General features: G+C 45.8%; 1 protein-coding gene across 2 annotated transcripts in view; it reads left to right on the top strand.

The window, feature by feature from the left end:
- Positions 1 to 19,947, top strand: part of CWF19L1 (CWF19 like cell cycle control factor 1) — a 232,099-nt gene that overhangs the window by 59,548 nt on the left and 152,604 nt on the right. For both annotated transcript variants that reach the window (XM_086921175.1, XM_086921183.1), the window contains exons 5-7: positions 1,235 to 1,449; positions 5,263 to 5,381; positions 10,474 to 10,558. In XM_086921175.1, coding sequence (XP_086777301.1) covers positions 1,235 to 1,449; positions 5,263 to 5,381; positions 10,474 to 10,558 — 419 coding nt within the window. The remainder of the gene's footprint in view (positions 1 to 1,234; positions 1,450 to 5,262; positions 5,382 to 10,473; positions 10,559 to 19,947) is intronic.

A 19,947-nucleotide genomic window follows, 5' to 3' on the forward strand; every position in this document is an offset into this window, starting at 1 on the left:
AGTAATTCTTAGTAGAATGAATGTAATCATGACGTTTTATCTTAGGATACCTGATTATCTAACAGGACAGATTTGTATATTTTATTGTACTAAAAACTACAAGTTATTCATGCAATTGGAATAAAGTGGTACTGTAGCATGGTATGGTCAACTTTTCTAAATCTTGTTAGGAAGTATGTGCTTGTGTGGTAAGAAGCGGGTTGTGCGTGGAAAGATTACTAAAACTGGTCTGCATGCCAACTCCAAACGTAAGGTAAGCTATAACCTAATTTCAATTAACACCCTAAAAAGGTGTGTGAATTGAAATTAGTTTACAGGTTGCATTACCAAATTATCTTGTTTTATAAAATGTGTTTAATTATCTTTTGATTTGGATTCTTAAGCTGTGTTAAAAAGCTTTGGCAAAGTCAGTAGACCAAGCTTTAGTGTGCCAAAACATTAAAGCCCCTCTTGCTGGCGTTTCTATAAATACTTGTACTTCATGTTTCCTACTTACAAGTTGGCTGAGACCTAACTTACTTTTGGTGAATTTCTTTTGCCACTTTCCATGGAACAGGAATGGAGTCAATCTTGCTCTGCTGCTAGTGTTCATTCTTCATGTACTTGATGATTCAGAGGAACATGAGTTCTATCTGTCAGCCTCATATATAATAATGCTAGTCCACAAATTGAACCATCAACATTTTTGTTAAGTAACATTAATTGGATGTTTGTTGCCCATAGCGACACAGATAAGCAAATGATTCCGAATCTGTTTAAGTAAACATACAAATAACAGTAATACTTTCCCACAGCAGCCATTGCACAGAAAGCGTGAACTCAGTTACCTGAGATTAATTCCACCTTCCAGTATTAAGTACCGATTAGTTGAACGGTTGTGGTGAATATAACATTTGTAGCGATTTGTAATGATGTGGACAACCTGCGATACTGCAGAACACACCTAATGAAATATTATACCATTGCTGTTTATTATTGACAATTTGAGTCCATGTCTACTGTTATGAATGTGTCGCTAATATTGCACTCCATTGCCCTATGTCCAAGTGTTTTTAGGAACAGATCACCAACCCATATTCTGCAATCCTTGCTCCTTCAAACGTTCAAAAATAAATTGTTCCGGATAACTGCTTATTAAATTGTAACATACTTTGTCCAACTTTAGGTTGGTAAACTGAAGAATAGGTGACGGATGTGAATGATATTGTTTTATCCGTATGTCTTTCTGACTTAGGTCGTAAAGGTCTCTTTACCGGTGCATCTGGTTTACAAATTGCCTACCTCAGTGGTACAGAATCTCACAGTGAACCAGCTCCTGCATACAGTTTTACTGGCAAAGATGTTGCATCACTCAAGACCTTGCTACTTTCACAATCAAATTTCAAAGGTGTTGATCTCTTACTCACATCCCCGTGGCCAAAAGATGTATGGAACTATGGCAATATTCCCGTAAGTACTGTCTAAATATAGAAAATCAAGTTATATCTGAAGATTACCTGTCCGATTTATGTAATCTGTGATCTTAGTCTGAATAGTCCCCATTACTTTCTCACCACTCCTACCTCGTTTCGTCTTGTCAAATGATTTCTGACATAATTTACTCTGATATGTCTATGCCTTAGCCATTTTTTGTATATTTAACTTTGACTGAATTAGCCTTGCTATGTCTGTATTTTAGACTTTTTTCCTACGTATAAATGTTTGGTATGCTAAGGCGCATATTTTTCTGGTAAAGCCTGCACATTTTCCATATTGTTTTGAGGCATATAGTAGTTTGTTATTGTAGATTAGATTCAGTCTGGGGGGGTACGCTGAAAACAGTCTGGTAAAACCGTTTTGGTTATTGCAATGCTTTTTAAGGAATATAAAGGTATTTCAAAAGTTCACACTTACAAACTTTTCAGTGAAAATCTAGCAATGTTATCCTATGGGAGAAAATACAGGTTACAGGTAAAGTCCGTTCTCGTTACTTTTGTAATCCAGTACTGGGCTCCTAGGTCCAGCACTGGGATCTCTACTTAAGACAGGTAAGTAATTACGTTTCAGTAGTAGGTACAAATTTTAGGGAATATTTCAAGTTTTCAAAAGTAGACACTTAGAAGAAATGTCATAGAAAAGCAGACCATGGATTCCTATGGAGAAAATTCAGGTTACTAGTAAACCTGATTAGGATTACTCTTACCGTTCAGTACTGGGCTACAAGGTGCAGTACTGGCTTCTCTCCTGATCACAGGTGAGTACTTTGGATTCGGCTGATTTTATAGGAATATTTTAGAGTTTCAAAACTTCACACTTGGAAGATTTTTCGAGTCAAACTGGTCAATGCTATCCTATGGCAGGAAAGTGGGTTATCAGTTTCCAGGTGAGGACTCAACTAGTGAAGTTAAGATTCTGGGCATAGACTCGGGGTCCCCCAGGGTCAGGTAGGTACAGTAGGTACACCCTCAGCGGCACAGGGGCAGCCGGGTGCAGAGGTAGTTGGGCCCAATGAGAGGCAGGGGGCCTTCGGTTGCTGGCTGCTGGCTAGCAGACCACGCGGCTATGGGAGCTGGGCTCCTGGTCATTTGCTCAGGGCAAATGGGGAAGTATGATCGGACACAGGTTGCACGGCCAGAGGCATTCGGGCGGCTGGGTGCAGGGTGCTTTCGAGCCGTCGGGCACTCCATGTTATTCAATGGGAAAGGGAACAAAGGCTGAAGATTCTGGGCCGGTGATTCTTCAGGTGCGACCACCACTTCGAGAGGTAAGTTGAGATCCTGGAGAAGAGGTAGGTATCCCAAAGGGAGGCACAGGGGGCGGCAGGGCGCAGGGGTGTCTTTGGGCATCGGGAAATCTTACCCTCAGCTGGTCGCGGTTGGAGGAGTCCCTGGTTCTGAGGCTGCAGGCGTCGTCTGGTTCGTCGATGGGGGGGTCTTTGGGCACTGGACTTCGGGTCCCAGTCGCCGGGGGGACGTCCTCGTGGTCTTGGTTCACTCTTGCACGGGCTGGGCTCGGCGGGGGCAGAGTGGGGTGGTCTTTAGCTTCCTGGCTGGCACCAGGGGTATGGTTGTTGAAGCAGCGCCTCTGCTTATGGGAGTCCCAATCTTTAAGAGGGTCAAGGCAGTCAGGTTCTCTGGGGGTCCCAAGTTTGCTGTCTGCAGGAGTCGCCGGGATTAAGCAGGAGCAGGTTCCAGGATCGACAGGCCGGTAGGGCTGGAGCCAAGTCAGTTGGTGTCGTCCTGTTAGCAGCTGCACGGCGGGTCTTCTTCCTCCTGATCTTCTTTCTCCTGATCTTCTTTCTTCTTTTCGGGTTCTGAGGAAGGAAGGTTCAGGGAGCCCCTAAATACTGAATTTAGGGGCGTTGCAGGTAGGGCAAGGGCAGGGACCAATAGGTCCCTGTCCTGGGGTGGGTACACTCCCTAGCCTGCTTCTCTTTGGTGGGAGGGTGGCAGGAACCTAGCTGTGATTGGGCAGGGCTCCCCATCCTTAAGATGGCCGGAGCCCGGGGTCGTGCTTCACCTCGCCTCTCCCACCTGAGGGGTGGGGTTGGCACAGGCTGGCACACCCCCCTTCCTGACGTAGGGTTTCCCGCCAGTCTTCCTGCCAGAGTGGGAGTCGGAACCGGTGGGGGCCAGTTGCTGGGTACAGTAAATGGTCTGGAGAAGCTCGCAGAGGCGGCAGGCCTTTGAAGTTTCCCCCTGCCCATCCTCGGGGAGGAGACCTAGCACCTCGCCCAGGATGTGCATTGTTGCAGGCCGAGGAGAGTGGGGGGGCTCCCCACCCAGGGGTCCAGCAACATGTCTGCTGTGTGGCAGCCTAGGCAGCCTCTCAGTCCAGACGTGGATTGTAGGTTATGTTTCAGGGGGCATCTCTAAGATGCCCTCTGGTGCATTTTACATTAAATCTCACACTGGCATCAGTGCGGGTTTAATGTGCTGAGAAGTTTGATACCAAACTTCTCAGTCTTCAGTGAGGCCATCATGGTGCTGTGGAGTTCATAATGTCGACCTCCCAGCACCATATACTCTTAATGGCAGCACTGCACTTTAAAGTCACCAAGAATGGCCCTGGGTACTGTAGGGGCACAGGGCTCATGCACCTGTGCCCACACCACTGGCATAGGGCACCCCGCTAGAGGGGTGACTGAGGTATGCCAGGGCCGTGGGTCTTGTGGGCATGGCACGCAGGGATGTGTGCTATGCCGACTCTTTGTTTAGTTCTGTACTTAGACACTCAGCCTGCAAAAGGTGTGTGGGTGTCTGGGTACAGGGCCCCTAAGGGTGGCACAATAAGTGCTGCAGCCCTTAGAGGTTTTCTCTGGTCACCATGCCCTGGGTACCTAGGGTACCATTTACTAGAGGCTGATAGGTGGCCGGAGATGCCAATTGGGTTTTAGTTTCAACACCGTTTTAGGGAAGGAACACAGGTCCTGGGTACCTTGTTGGCACGAGCCCAGGACACACTCAGTCAAAGCACATCAGCAGTTCTGCAAAAAGTGGGGGCATATCAATGCAAGAAAAATGGCACTTTCTCACACCTGGTCACTGAAAAAATCTGGCAATGCAGGGCCAAAGTAAGTAGCAAGTAAAGGTAAATTATGTGGTATAATGTAACCCAATCTTAGTCAGTATTTTGGTATTTTTGTCATTTCATCACCTGTGAATGCTTTCTGGCAAAGTTGTGCCTCTTTAGTACCAGATTAACACCTGAATGTAGCAATTGGAACCTGAAAGCTCTGCCATTGAGCCAAACCATGTCTTAGCACTTAACTGATCGGTTTCAGCTAGAAATAATGTTTTGGGGGAAATCTGCAAGGTTTGTTGCAGATGACGAATTACGTGGCAAAGGCAAGAAATCCATAATTATGCAGGACTACAGGATTGCATAATTCTGGTGGCACTTATCTTAGTGTACCTAGTATTTGTGGTACTGGAATGGTATAACAGCATTCAGGAAGTGATTGCTCTAATTGGTAGCAGAGCAGTTTTAGAGATGATTTCATGAGTAAGAACACTGGTATATGGAGCACTTTGTCCTTCTGGAATTGAATAAAGTCTTCTATGTTGAGTGAGGTGTATTTTTATTTTCATTGTTGTGACAACATGGTTAACATTTTGTATGTCAAGTGCAACTTGCTTCTGATACATTTCTCATGATACAAAACAGTTAAATATGTTGTTCGGATTGCTAAATGATTATAATCCCGCCAAAATTATTAAGCATGTTTCTTTTGTGTAAACTAAATTTTACTAAGACTATCTATAAACGTTTTTCCTAATGTAGGGTGAAGTGGATACCAAGCGATGCGGTTCTACATTAGTAAGCAGTTTGTCAATGGCCATAAAGCCAAGATATCACTTTGCTGCATTGGAAGGGGCAAATTATGAGCGCCTTCCTTACAGGTAGGTGGCAGGGTTATAGAAATGTTTGGTCTGTATGTGTAGATCACTTTGTCATCTATAGAAGTACCACTATGCCAAATGTACTTGTTCTCTCATGCTGATTAGTTAACGCATCAGATTGTGTGTGATTTGACTGGTCACTTCTCATGTTGCATCTCCCTGTAAATGACACTTTTAAATATCATTTTCGTCCTCCTGTTTCTGCATACTTTAAGCAGTGTTACAGTTAGTTCCCACTTGTGTTCAGCCACACAACCTAAATGGCAGAGTCCCCCTTTCTGCCAGTAAACCTATATTGTGAGAATATTGGTCCAGTAGTTAATGTGGTGACTTAAATTATTGTTTGGATGTGGGTGGAACTTTGTAACCGCACTTAATTGTTCTTCACATTGTTGAACATTGTACATTAGCAAAAGCAGAAAGAAAAACCATCGAAGATAGAAAATGACTAGTTTCGAAATTAATATAATCTTTCACACTAAATCTGCTTATGAGTTATAAGTCTCCATAAGCTGCCATCCTCTTGCCTGGTGCCCTGGAAGATCATTTGGGGAGCGAGCTCTTAGATTTCTAGGTCATGTCTCTCTCCTCCTGAGAAACGCCTAAAGAAAAATGCAGAATAGTTGTCCTTTTTCTGGATCCAGCTTTGTTAAGCTAAACATGAAGTCATCACTTGTACCTTAGCTTAAATGTGGAGAATGTGCTTTTCATGTCAAAATAGCTGCATCTTTGGATCTATTCATCATTTAGGTTTCGCCTACACAACGCTTGTGCTGTCTCTTCGAGACCTGCTGTATTCAGAATATGTGCAAAAACAGGTGATGGACTGAATGCAGAACAATGTCCTACATTCACCCCAGTGCAGAGATCTGGGCCTAAATCCATCGTTTTTTTGCTCACCATGCCATTCAAGTTTGAACCCAGCCATATGCAAATCAGTCCTGACCCTCGAGGGGTGGAGTGGATGGGTGCGGCGAGCTGCCCACTGTTGGCGGGCCGCTTACAGCATCCCGGTCAACTAAGAAATCTTCCCCCAAAACTACCAAGAGGACTCCTACCCCCTGTGACCGGAATAGTCTGCTGGCCTTTCGGGAATTAGCAGATCTGGGTACAAACAATAGCCTTCATATAGATCTGTGTGACAGGGGCTCCATCTCCATTGTCTCCTGGAATTTAGCGGGTCTGGCAAATAAACTAGACTCTCCGGATTGGGGGGCATTTATAGCCATTTTAAATTGAGCGAAATTGTATTGACCCATTTCATTTTTACGCCACCCAGAGGCTTCCAGGGGGTGCACTCCCACCACCCAGCTGTTGGTAAAACACCTGCTCCTGTTTAACTTGTGCCAGACAAGCAGACCCCAGAGTACTTCATGTGATTTGGAAATATGACTGATGACTACGAAATGCGAGTCTTTTACTCATTGTTGTGAACATTATTTTAGTTTCAATTAGTTGTCGCTGATTTCAGAACCGCGGACACCTTTATTTTGCTGCTTTTGCCTTTTTAAAAAGCATCAGAGTTTTCTTTGGTGCCTCTGATTTTTGTGTGTGGTATTTTATTTTCTGAGTACTTTTGTTGTTTTAGTGTTGACGGTTTTGTTCCCTCGTTCCATGAATAAAGTCAAGTAAGAGAGCTCTCCTGCTGAGGCCGGGACCGCGTCTCTGACATAGCTGCCAAGGTTTCAAATTGCCATGTGACATTTTCATAACTTCAGTGCCAATATGAGTGACATTTGATCGAGTATGAGAGACCTCTCGCGAGCAACATAAAGCAATGAAGACAAGGGAAACATGTAAATATCACAAATTACAACCATTTGCACAACAAGAAACTCTATTATTTTAAGCAGTTTACTGTATGGTACGTGACGTCACTTCTTTATGAACTCCACCAATGAAATAGGTAAACATAACCATATGTCTTTTTCAGCTACAGTCTACTGACTGAAATTTAGGAATAATTGTTCCTAAGAGAGCTGAAAAGTTAATTGCAGGCAGTGGCAGCTCGCCGAGGGAGTGCTGCGGGGCGGTGGGGCGGGGTGGGGGAGGGGCAGGGTCGGGGATAGTAAACTCCGGCATATGGCCAACCGGGTTAAATAAATAAATAAAACAATTTACATTGTGCGCACTACAACGCCAACTCGGCGTTGCAGCGCTCGCAATATAAATTATTTTATTTATTTATTTCTTTACTTAACTCATTTGCACTGCATGTGCAAATGAGTTACTGCCCCTCCCCCACACCGGCGCCCCGCAGCAATCCCTCTGCGAGTCGCACTGATTGCAGGCACGGTATTCCAGTACTTTATTGTCCAATTCCATGGTGCTCACAGTAATATTAACTGCAGAGAAGGATGAAACGGACAGCCAGCCCTGCTGGACCCACAGAATGCAGCCAAAACCTGATCTGCAAAATTATGTGAAAACATTAGAATCTTTGCAGCGCATGGTGATGCCCAGACTGACTGACTGACAACTTGCTGTGTGTCACCCATCCCAACCCTGCGGTCTACAGCATGGGGTCTGTGTGGGCTGACGGCTTAAAGTTCCCCAATACACAGCAGGCTGGCCTTAATAAGATTGCGCGCTCTGACACAACAATATTAAAATTTAATTTGGCTGATATTAATAGCATTATTTATGTATACTTTAAAAACAAAAGTCAAGTGGCAGGCTAGGTGCGGTGGGTAGAATACTGTTCCAGTTTTTCTGATTCAATCATCTTCAGAGCCAACCAGAAGGTCTGGCGCTTCGGCGACCGGACTCAATTCGGCAGGGCCTGCCCACAGCGGGATTAAGAAGCTTTCAGGAGTTTAAAGGGCCGAAAGCAGCTGGGCGCAGCCACAGAGCGGGAAGTCACTCGGTGCGGTGCGTTTGTACAGTGACTGGAATTACGACCCGCCCGCCCCAGCTCCATGGAAAAAAATGGCGCCCGCAAACATTATGACAAAAAAAAAAAGGAAACACCCATCTCTTCATGGCGAGGCAAAGGAGGCGGAGCTTAAAAACACAGGAACGCCCACGAATCTGCTCCGAGAATGATTGCCACATCTCTCTTCCAATGGCTAGCCTCCATTTATGGAGCTAGCCAATGGAAGAGAGGCGGGTTAAAGCCCCATACTGGATATCAAAATTTCTCGCCTGGGCGACACTGCTTGCGCAGTGAACGCCAGGCTTCGACCTAAAAAGGAGGGGGCTAAGAGAGGACCCCTGTGGTTACTGTCTGGGGAGCGGAAGAGGGTGGCGGAAGCGAAACCTGCTGGACCCGTCCATCCAGGATTGACCTGATCCAGCCCCAAGCAGTGCCAGAGACCCCTATCTCAGTAAGTCGCGTGAGAAATCGTAACTGCAGAGCCGTGTCAAGCGCCACCGATCGGTCGAGTAAAATCAATACCGCCCTACCGCCGGCGTCCAAGCACTCCCGGGTGGCTTTGGAGACCTCTACCAAGGCTGATTTGGTACTGTGGGAGGCCCTAAGCCCTGACTGATCCAGGTGCAGGAGGCCTGATATTTCAACAAACTCAGTGAGGGGTTTAGTCACCACCTTATCAGAGACCTTAGCTAAACTGGGCAAGAGGAAGATGGGGCGGTAATTCCCTGGGCTAAGAGAGTCTAAAGAAGGCTTTTTAAAGAGAGGAAGAATCTTGGCCTGCTTCCAGACCTCCGCAACGCAAGCTTTCTGCAGGGAAAAATTAATGATGGTGTTCACTTCGGCCTTAATAGTCTTAGCAGCCGCTCCCAAAAGTCTGGCTGAGCAAGGTTCCGAGGGAGAGCCTGACTTTAGGTCCTTTAAGATTTTAAGAGAGTCAGACAGGTCCACATGACTGACAGCCTGGAAGGAGTGATTAGGGTAGGCCGATGATGTCACTGACAAGACCCACAATATTACCAGTCCAAACACAGCGCTCCGCTGTCCGAGCATGAGAAATCCCTACACAAGATCTCTTCATCCCAAGATAAGAATTTGCAATGCAATAGGTCTCGCATTTGCGAGAGCTTGAGCTATTGGCATTGTAAATGACAATGCCTTTTGTTTGTGTTTTGAAAACCTGCAAGCAATGCGTAAACATGCCCTTTGTACTTCTAGTCGTTCCACCTCTTTTACTGACAGCCTTTCTTCTCATAAGCAAGGACTAGAAACACAAAGTGCATGTTTTCGCACCGCTTGCAGGTTTTCAAAATACATAAATAAAAGGCATTGTCATTTACAATACCAATTGCTCAAACTCTCGCAAATGCGAGACCTATTACGTTGCAAATGCTTGTTCTTGTATGCTGTAGTTCCCCATTATTGGTGTGTATCACTTTATTATCCTACAGCCCAATACTACACTGAGCAGCCCTCCGATTGTGAATAATATACTTGTTTTACTGCCCCTGACACTTGGGTGGTGTACTATAGCTCTGAGTTTCACCACATTATTCAGAGCTCCTCTCTCCCATGGGTGGTGCAGTAGGAATGGACTGCCCTACTACTTAGTAGACAAATCTGCAACGATGCCTACTAGGTTATCAAATATTATTGCTTTCCACTCTGTTTTAGTAGTTAATGAAGAGTATAAAATACCACCATAGTCCATTTTAACCAAGCAGACCCACTATATAATTGCTTGATTCCTTATCTATCAGGCACTCTACTGTACTGTTTCTGTTGGACTTTACAGCACTGGCCAAGCTGGGCAGGCAAGGCTGCTGAGGTCAGCCAGCATGAACTGGAAGGATTGTGTGTGGACAAGTATGCTCAAATATACAGCGAATACCTAAGACCCTGGAAGCACAAGTGTTAATGTGTATTTACCACATAAATGGTCGTCTGAACAAGGAGAAGTAAAACAGGTTGCTTTAATTTTCGTATACCTTCTAATGTAAAGTCCTCCGGTTGTTAGCCTGTCATGTTGCAAATTCTCACCAAAACTTGATTTAGTGTGTAGTGCAGGTGCCTTTATTGTATTTATGATTTAGTAGGAGAAGCCACCCTCGTCCATATTTTTCAAGGACATTGCTGATTAAATTGTTATTATACTGTGCATGATTTATTTTCTGTGTAGTGCATATCGAGGTGGTTAAGTTCCTTTAATTCTTTTTCCAGAAATCATATTGTACTTCAGGAAAATGCTCAGCATGTGAGCCGATTCATTTCACTTGCAAATGTTGGCAACACAAGTAAGAGAAAGGTAACACCAACCAATTAATTGTATGTTTGTAAGCCTGTTATGTTTTGTCAACTGTTAATCTAATTTGGAATTTATTCAATAGGTACTCATTTCCCAGGTATTTCATTATAATTGTTCTGAGGAGTTCCAAAAGGCTAATGTACTATTGTAAATTTTGAAAATCATTGAAGACATTGTGTATTTGTAGAGTGTGCTATCTCCTGAAAGGGTATCCTGGTGCTGAACAGATGTACAGGCTCTTTCTTGAAGAGCCTAGTCTTCAGTTTCTTGCAAACCCAGGTAGATGAGTGGTGCCTTTGAGGTGTACTGGCAGGTCTTTGCAAGCTTTAGGAGTGACATATAAGAATGCTGTACCTCCATTTCTGTTTCTCTGTAAGCATGGGATGTGTGCAAGTAGGAGTCTCGCTGAGCAAAGGTGCCTGGCTTGTTGAAATGGTTGTCCGGGCCCATATTGTGTAGTGCTTTGAATGTGTGGGTGAAGAGTTTGAACTAAGTGCCCTTGTGTATTAGGATCCAGTGAAGCTCCCGGAGATGTGGTGTGATGTGAGTCCTGCTTGGACGGTTGTTGCACTCTTGATGGTCTTCTAGTAAGTTGTGTGGTGATTCCAGAGTAGAGGACGGTCCCATAGTGGAGCCTGTTGGTGACAAGGGCGTGGGTTATTGGTTTTCTAGTTTTGCTCAGTATTCCTCAGGATGTGGAAACAGGAAGCTGTGATAGTGTTGACTTGTGCGGACACTTCCAGCTTGTTGTCAGTGACGATCCTGAGGTTTCTAATATGGGAGGTGGAAGGTAGGTGTGGGTCTGAGGTTGTGTGGCCACCTGGCGGAGTACCAGGATGAGGTGTTTTTCCCCAGAGATCACTACTTCTATGTTGTTTTAAAAAAAAATGCTATGTGCAACAGCAGCAACCATGACCCTCTAAGACAGCATGTGTACCTCCAAATATGCCATAGTCCACTCATAGCAGAGAAGAACAATAAAACCAATAACAAATTTAAGCTCCCACCCACCCCTGTTTCCAAGCTCAACTTGATGCATATGCCAGGGCTTCACAGATTAACAGAGGTTTCCCTTTTCTTGGTTATAGGTGGTAGGACGGACTGCAGATAAGCAGTCCTATTACCCAAGCGTAATATTAAGCTACAGCTGGAGGTATAATCAAGTTATAGGGCGCACCACACAATAACAAATTTACATTTCGTCTCTAATCAGTATGAGTAAGGTTCTTATCTCCCACCCAATTTGAAACGCATTACACAGATATGTAGATGGTCATACAAAGAATAATGATCAGTATGAGTAAGGTTCTTATCTCCCACCCAATTTGAAACACATTACACAGATATGTAGATGGTCAAACAAAGAATAATGATCAGATCATAGAGGTTCTATTACTGTAAAATTGAGCAATTTATTTAGAACAAAGGATAATAATTGACATTCATTGACATTCTGTAAAAACACATTATCACATCCATTTTATTTAAAAAACATCATCAGACACATTTTTTGTTAAAAAAAGGAAAAAGCACAATACTGTCGACGCGGCGTTTCGGTGAACAGGTTGAACACCTTCTTCAGGACAATGCTTTCTATGGTTAAAAACAATCTATATTGGACAAGATGAACAAAACATTTTTCTGTTATTAAATATTCTCATTTCCAAAAGAACCTCTCTTTTGTATGTAAAATGTTAATCACTCTGATCAAATGACTACATCTCTTTATCTAACTCATCGGGTAGAAATACACTAATTGCGGTCTCCCTTGTTCAAATCAGAGGGAGCTTTTGTACATTGTTTTTATTAAACATATTCTAGATACATACATATTTTTGATCTTCTAACATTTGTTACCCCTTGGTGCTAGCCCTCTTTTTTTACCCCCTTAACGAATGACCCTAGGAGTTTAATGTACTCACTTTTATCTCTAAATTCTCTGCTTTATTCGGCTTTGCAGACTTCCCAACGTAATTCCAATTCTCAATGTCTATGTGCGACCGAGCAGTTGCTTTCCTTCCCCATCCCATTCCCCAGCAGGGCTGAGGCACAATGTCTGGGTATTTCCATCGCCCCCTCCCTCCCCGCAGTTCTGGGGGCAGTAGAGCCATCACTAGTGAGGTCATGAATCATGGCACCCCACATCAACAAGTCATTCATCACTCTGTCATCTTGTCTCAGTCTTTTCATATGTGCTTCTTCCACACCAGCCTATTTAGTCATATCTCGCAGTCAGTTGGTCGTCAGGGGAGGTTTCGGGCTTAGCCAGCGAGTTGCTATACACCGTTTAGCCAGAGTCAGACCAAGGAGTGCAAACTTCCTGCTAAGCTTTCTGTCTTTTTTTACAGGGACCAATCCTAGTAGGCATTGTTTCAATTCCATGGTTGTCATCCACTCTGTACTTTACTGGGAAAAGGCCCTCCGACACCTCTATAATGCTACAATCAGATGACCGCTCCGCACATGTAGAAGGTCTGCGTTTATATCCCCGGTGTCTAGAGGTGTATATCTGGTGTAGCTGCTTAGGCGAGATGTATGAGAGATATACTATGTTGTATTGAGCGAGCTGGGGGAGGGGGGGAGGGGGAGGGGGGGGGAGGGAGGGGAGGGGATGGAGGGGAGGGGGGGAGGGGAGGTTTAGAGGGGAGGGGGGGGGGAGTTAACCCTTTCTCGTTCCTCTTTGCAGCAGGATCACCTCTGATGCTAGGCATCTAGTGCACACTCGCGCAAATGACTGAGCATAGATCAATTTTACCCAGTACCACCCGCATAATTTGTCTCGAGGCCTTTCTCATGTTAGGCTTATTGCCCTGACGTGTATAACAGTCCACTTCCCCATCAAGCACTGTTGCAGCCCCCAGCAACAACCATCTTTGCAGGCAGAAACCTCTGTGTTGTCACCAAAACCTCCTCAAAGAAAGTTCAGTCATCCACATTGAAAGCATATACTCTAACCAGGCAGATGTCGTGGGCCTCTAGAGTATTGTGTAGAATGAGATACCTCCCATCCTGTTCCGCACACATCCATAGTTTATGGAAAGGGACCACCTTTTAAGGTCCCCCTTGCAAAAGCCAGAGTACAAGATGGCATATGTCTGACCTCTTTTCCTCCTGCTGAGGGTGGCACTACAGCCTCCCTTCAAGTAGGTCTCCTTGAGAAATGCGACCGAATTCGGACAGCGTTTTAGGTAAACGAAGATCTTATGGTATGTCTAGGGTCTTGTCAGTCCCATAACATTTCGCAAAAGTAACTCTTAGTTAGTTCCCAGACCTTGGCATGACCCATTGAACTAGTTCGTAGGGCCCTCCCAATGGGCCATCTTAACACTTGCTTTAATGCCTGAGATTTGCAAGCATCAAGAGCACTTTTCCCAAAAGAACCAAAATAGGCAGAAAAGGAAGCAACAATCAGAGGCAGAATATACAGAACTCCCCGGAGTACAACTAACTGCCAGAAGGGTACTGGTCACCTCTCCAATCCTCTCCTTCCTCCCCACTTGTGCACCAACTAGGGCAGGTACTCCATGTAGTACAGGATAGAGCAGCCTTGTTACGCCCGTTCCGTGAGGCCCCAGCCGGTACTCAGCAGACCATGAGATAACTGCCCCCTCCCACCACAGAGCAGATCAACACAGTATACACATGCATTTTTCACAACTGATATCAAGTATAGCACCTCCAGGCGCCTCCACCTCCACTCTCTGAGAGTAGTCCTGGAACTATAAGCAACAAATTAACTGCACACAATAAGCATATATGGTATTAACTTTACTGTTTCATGAAGGCAGTATCAGTTTCACCAGAATACCTCAGGTCTTTTTGCCAGTGAAGTCATCCGGATCCTATTGTAGGCATACCAAGCAGGGGAGGTCCCTCCCCACCTCGCATTCTCCAGTCAAGGCGAGACGAATGTTCCCCTTCTCATTAGATTTGCGTATGGTATCTTACTAGATGAGGGACTATGAGCATCAGTACTGTCACTCAGTTTTGGGCACCAGCCTTATGCGAAAATACACTTTGAAGGTACCAACCGGGCAATCAGGATTTGATCTACAACTGTGACACTTTGTTCCTCTGAACTCTCCAGCGGCATCCTCTTATTAGATGTAGAGTGCCACACCGTCCCCCCTTCCCCTGGTATTCTTGTCACCCTGAAGTTCCAGCATGATCTTTCTATCCCAAAGTGTCTAGCTACTCCATCACTTAGTGGGGAGACTGGTAGAAGCGACCGGGGCCATTGAACTGTACGCACAGTTTAGCAGAAAACAGATTATATTCCATGTTGTGGTCTCTGTCTCCTTTTCACTGCCATGATGTTGTTGCATAAAATTTGGACCCTGCGGTTATAATCAAGGTAGATATGAATCTTTTTGTCTCGGTATCGGGGGGACGCGGGGTGGGAGGGTGGAGGGAGGGGGGGGACTGCGGCTGCGCACATGCCGGAGGATAGCGTTTCTGTCTTCGGTTTCTGTAGCTGTGGAATCCATCTTCACCTCCAGCGCAGCACGGGAGCCCTCAATCGCCACCATGAGTCCTGCAGCTGTGTACCTGAACTGGCGTATCCACGGACCGATCACAGACCCGGGCCACCATCTGTACCTCCGGCATGGACACAGTATATTGATCGATTCTATTGGCTGGCGATAGTTTTGTGTCTTTACCCTTGATCAGCACCCCACAGGGGTTCCTTATGGTCCGCAGTGTCATCCTACTGCTGCCTCACTCGAACTGACTTATCTCTTCCCCCCCCCGCCCCAACCCCCCACACACACCCTACCCAGATAAACTACCAGGTTCCCAGGGGACAAGGCTGACCTGTTGCAAAGCGCGTCTATGAGATGGTGTATGTCATGTACTCCACACTGTCTTACTGGCCTCCAATCGGGCTGTACCGGTACACTGGTGCAAATCCCTGTGCCCAAGCCCAATTCAGACACCGGCAGACCAATGTAGCTCACCTAACCAATCAGCTTGGTTTCCAATCCTCGTCTTCTCCCCAAGCCCACTCTGGAGGGTCAGGCGGATGGAATCCTCTGCACTCAGCTGGGGATCGCTGTCATCGCAGAGTACTCCAGTCTTTCATGCGCATACAGTGTACCCTTACTGTCTCTTCTCAGCATCTCCGGTAAGCTGTGACAGCACATTGCCAGCACCCACACATCTGTGTGGTTGTGCTGCTCTCCCCTATTTTTCACATTTATGGGACTGCCCTCTGGTCATCACTATGAATGCCAATTTTGCATGTCTGCGCCTTCATAATTTGGACATGATGCCTTCTTGATCTACCCCTCGAGCATTATGCCTCCCAAATTGCCAATTCACGGAATTACCAGCCTGCTGCCATAGCTGCTTTACTTTATTATACAGAGGTCCCTTCCTACCTTGAAACCACACTTCCATTGGTTTCATGACAAGACAAATTGATAATCTCAGGCATAATGTATGTCCTGATGATGATCCCTACATCTCGTAAGGGGACGGAAACGTTGTTGACACCCAGTACCATGACTATTGCATATTACTGATTCCTAAGTACAATAGCATTGGTACCAGCAATTGTGACATGGCCTTTGTAACTTTGCTAATTTCACTTCCCTCTAAATGTCTGAGTTTTCATGTTTTTTCCTTGAAAATTTCTTTTTTATTTTGTCTCACGTGTCCCACTTTCATTTTGTTCCTCTCTACTATGTGATTGAATAAATATTCAAAAATTTCTCTTTACAAAATGTGACGTAGAGCTTATTGAATTTCTGTGTGCATTGGTGGATGCATTCTCAAACCTAGGGACCTTTTGTTCTTCCAGAAACAGTCCTCCCAAAGTATGACACAAGTTTCAGTCAGAGCAGCACCACACAGGTGTTCTAGGTGTCCACTTAATATCCTAGATCCTACTCTACGTGTCCATCGCCCATGGACGCACACTGCATACTGGACCTTTACTGGCCTTGTCCACACAATCCCCAAGACCAGTCAGACTATTGGGGGGTACACTGGTACTTGGGGCGATGTTGGAGTTTTCAGCCCACAAGTGCAGCCACCAGGGTAGGCAGGTCACTAGATTTCCAGGGTGCCGAAGGTGCAGTCTCAGAACATGCCAATCCCCCAAGGCTCACTCTTTCCCAGGAGAATGCCTCATGGGAGGCTTCTTCTCGCTCTGTTCTACTGCAGCGTTTTTTTTCCCGGCCACTGCACCACATTCCCCTTGAGCCGCAGGCACTGCATAGGCTTCAGTCACACCCTTTCTCCTCCGCACGTACTCTGGCAGAGAAGTAACAATAGTGTGATTCCAAGCTTCCTGGAAGGTGGCTGATTCGATGAAGGCATAGAGTATCGGATTGAGGGCTTTACTGATAGGCGGTGAGACCCTTGTTGAAGGCATGGTAGGGGCAGGAGTTTGTCAGGGCTCTGGAGGGGCAGGTTTTCATGGTAGCAGTAGTTTTCTTTGGTGATGGCAGACCACGTGGTCAAGATCTGTTCTTCGTCTGAGATGGGATGACTTGCTTCGAGGTCAATTTTTATTTATTTATTCGTAGAGCGAAACTAATACCCGAAGGTGTCAAAGCGCTAGAGCAGAGAAACCTATGATGATAATCAGGTAGGCCTATTCAAATCCCTAATTAACAAAATAACTTCCTGGTAAAAAGCCAGGCCTTAAGTCCTTTCCTAAAGGAGAGGAGATCAGGAGACTTCTTTAGATTGAAAGGGAGACCGTTCCATAGTTTGGCCATGACACTAACAAAGCTTTTCCAGATTTCTTGGTGGAACATATCAACAGAACCTGTTGTTTTTTATGTTTTCCGGTCCGTGATTGTGAAGAGCCTTGAAGGCAGTGCAGAGAGCCTCAAAAGCAATCCATTTCTCCACGGGAAGCCAGTGAAGAGATTTGACAGCTGGTTTAGCAGAAGAATGTCTGTGAATCCCTAGAAGTAGACGAGCAGCTGCATTCTGCTGCCTGTGGTTTAAGATGACCCCAGTGGCATAGAGAGCACTTAGGGTTCGACCGATTACTGCCTGAGAATGGCAGGTAAGAGCAGTGGGAGGCTGCTGTCCCCAAAACTCGCCCTCCCCCACCTCTTTCTACGCCACTGGATGACCATTCTGAATACCAACGAAAAAGGCATTATAATAGTCTAATTTGGAGAGAATGAGTGCCAAAACAACCGCCTTTTGGAGGTCCAGAGTTATAAAAAGGAAGATTTTCCTCAAAATATTTAGTAGAAGGAAAGTGGAGGAAGTGATGGCTTTTACCTTGTGAGTAAATAACTCTCAGATTTTTTGCCTTTGTAACTTCAATAGGGAGCCGGCCGAGTTCCTGGGGCCACCAGTTAACATACCAGAAAGAAGAGTTGCTACCAAAGAGCATAATCTCGGTTTTATTTGACTTTAATTTTAGGCAGTTCTCAATCATCCACTTACTTACCTGTTGCGTACAGCTTTGACACTTAAAAGCTGTCTCCTGAATATGATACCTTTTGAAAAGCTGAATGATTTAATGAGCTTGGCCAGAGGAATAACGTATAAGTTGAAACAAGCATTGGGAATGCAATAGGTCTCGCATTAGGAAAGTTTGAGCTATTGGTCTTATAAATGACTTTTTTTAATTTATGTGTTGTTTTTTAAAATATCTAAATTAATAGCTTTGTCATTTACAATGCCAATAGTTATAACTTTCGCAAATGTGACACCTATAGCATTTGTAATGCAACATGTTTTGTATTTACGTGACTTAGATGTATTGATATTACAAATAACAAGGGCTTTTAACTTTTTTAAATAATTATTACTTAAATAAAAGTGATTGTAATTTATAATGGCAATAGCTTAAACTTTTGTAAATAACTTTAGTGAAGATTATGTTCAGTGTATTTTATTGTGACGAAAATCCAAGAACAGAAGTGAAATATTAACATCTTTTTTGACATTTGTAATAAAGCTTGAAACATTGAGAGAACATATTTGAACCAGTGATGCTGTGGTTTGCGCTGAGTGATGCTGTGGTTTGCGCTGAGTGATGCTGTGGTTTGCGCTGAGTGATGCTGTGGTTTGCGCTGAGTGATGCTGTGGTTTGCGCTGAGTGATGCTGTGGTTTGCGCTGAGTGATGCTGTGGTTTGCGCTGAGTGATGCTGTGGTTTGCGCTGAGTGATGCTGTGGTTTGCGCTGAGTGATGCTGTGGTTTGCGCTGAGTGATGCTGTGGTTTGCGCTGAGTGATGCTGTGGTTTGCGCTGAGTGATGCTGTGGTTTGCGCTGAGTGATGCTGTGGTTTGCGCTGTGGTGGTGTAGAGTGGTGCTGTTGTGGTGCGGAGTGGTGCTGTGGTGGTGCAGAGTGGTGCTGTGGTGGTGCAGAGTGGTGCTGTGGTGGTGCAGAGTGGGAGATGGGGAGAGGGAAAAAAAGGAGAGCAGGGAGAGGGTAAAGAGATGGAGAGAGAGGGGGAGAGGAGAGAGAGACTGGGAGAGAGGAGAGGGAAAGGGAGAGAGGGAAGTGAGGGAAAGGGAGAGAGGGGAAAGGAGAGAGGAAAGTGAGGGAAAGGGAGAGAGGGGAAAGGAGAGAGGGTAGAGGGAGAGAGGGAGGGGAAGAAGAGAGGAGGAGGAAGAGAGCGAAGGGGAGGGAGAGGGGAGGGAGGGAGAGAGAGGAGAGCAGGCAGAGGGGGAGATGGGGAGAGGGAGAAAAAGGAGAGGAGGGAGAGGGTAAAGAGATGGCGAGAGAGAGGGGGAGAGAGGGGGGGAGAGGGAGGGGAAGAAGAGAGGGAGGAAGAGAGCAGAGGGGAGAGAGGCGAGGGAGAGAGAGAGGAGAGCAGGCAGAGGGGGAGATGGGGTGAGGGAGTAAAAGGAGAGCAGGGAGAGGGAGAGAGGAGGGAGAGGGTAAAGAGGGAGAGAGGAGAGAGAGAGACGGAGAGAGTGAGGGAAGTGAAGGAAGGGGAGAGAGGGAAAAGGTGAGAGGGTAGAGGGAGAGAGGGAGGGGAAGAAGAGAGGGGGAGGACGAGAGCAAAGGACGGAGGAGAGAGAGAGGGGAGAGAGAGAGAGAGAGAGAGAGAGAGAGAGAGAGAGGAGAGCAGGCAGAGGGGGAGAGGGAGAAAAAGGAGAGCAGGGAGAGGGTAAAGAGAGGGAGAGAGGAGAGAGAGAGGGGGAGAGAGGAGAGAGAGAGAGAGAGGGGGAGAGAGGAGAGCGAGACGGAGACGAGGAGAGGGAGACGAGGGAAGAGAGGGAAAGGGAGAGAGGGAAGTGAGGGAAAGGGAGAGAGGGAAAAGGAGAGAGGGTAGAGGGAGAGAGGGAGGGGAAGAAGAGAGGGGGAGGACTAGAGCGAAGGACGGAGGGGAGAGAAAGGGAGGGGGAGAGAGAGAGGAGAGCAGGCAGATGGGGAGAGGGAGACCAAGAAGCGAGTTCCTCCTG

The sequence above is a fragment of the Lissotriton vulgaris genome, chromosome 1_1, assembly GCF_964263255.1.
Source record: "Lissotriton vulgaris chromosome 1_1, aLisVul1.2, whole genome shotgun sequence".
Classification (NCBI taxonomy): domain Eukaryota; kingdom Metazoa; phylum Chordata; class Amphibia; order Caudata; family Salamandridae; genus Lissotriton; species Lissotriton vulgaris.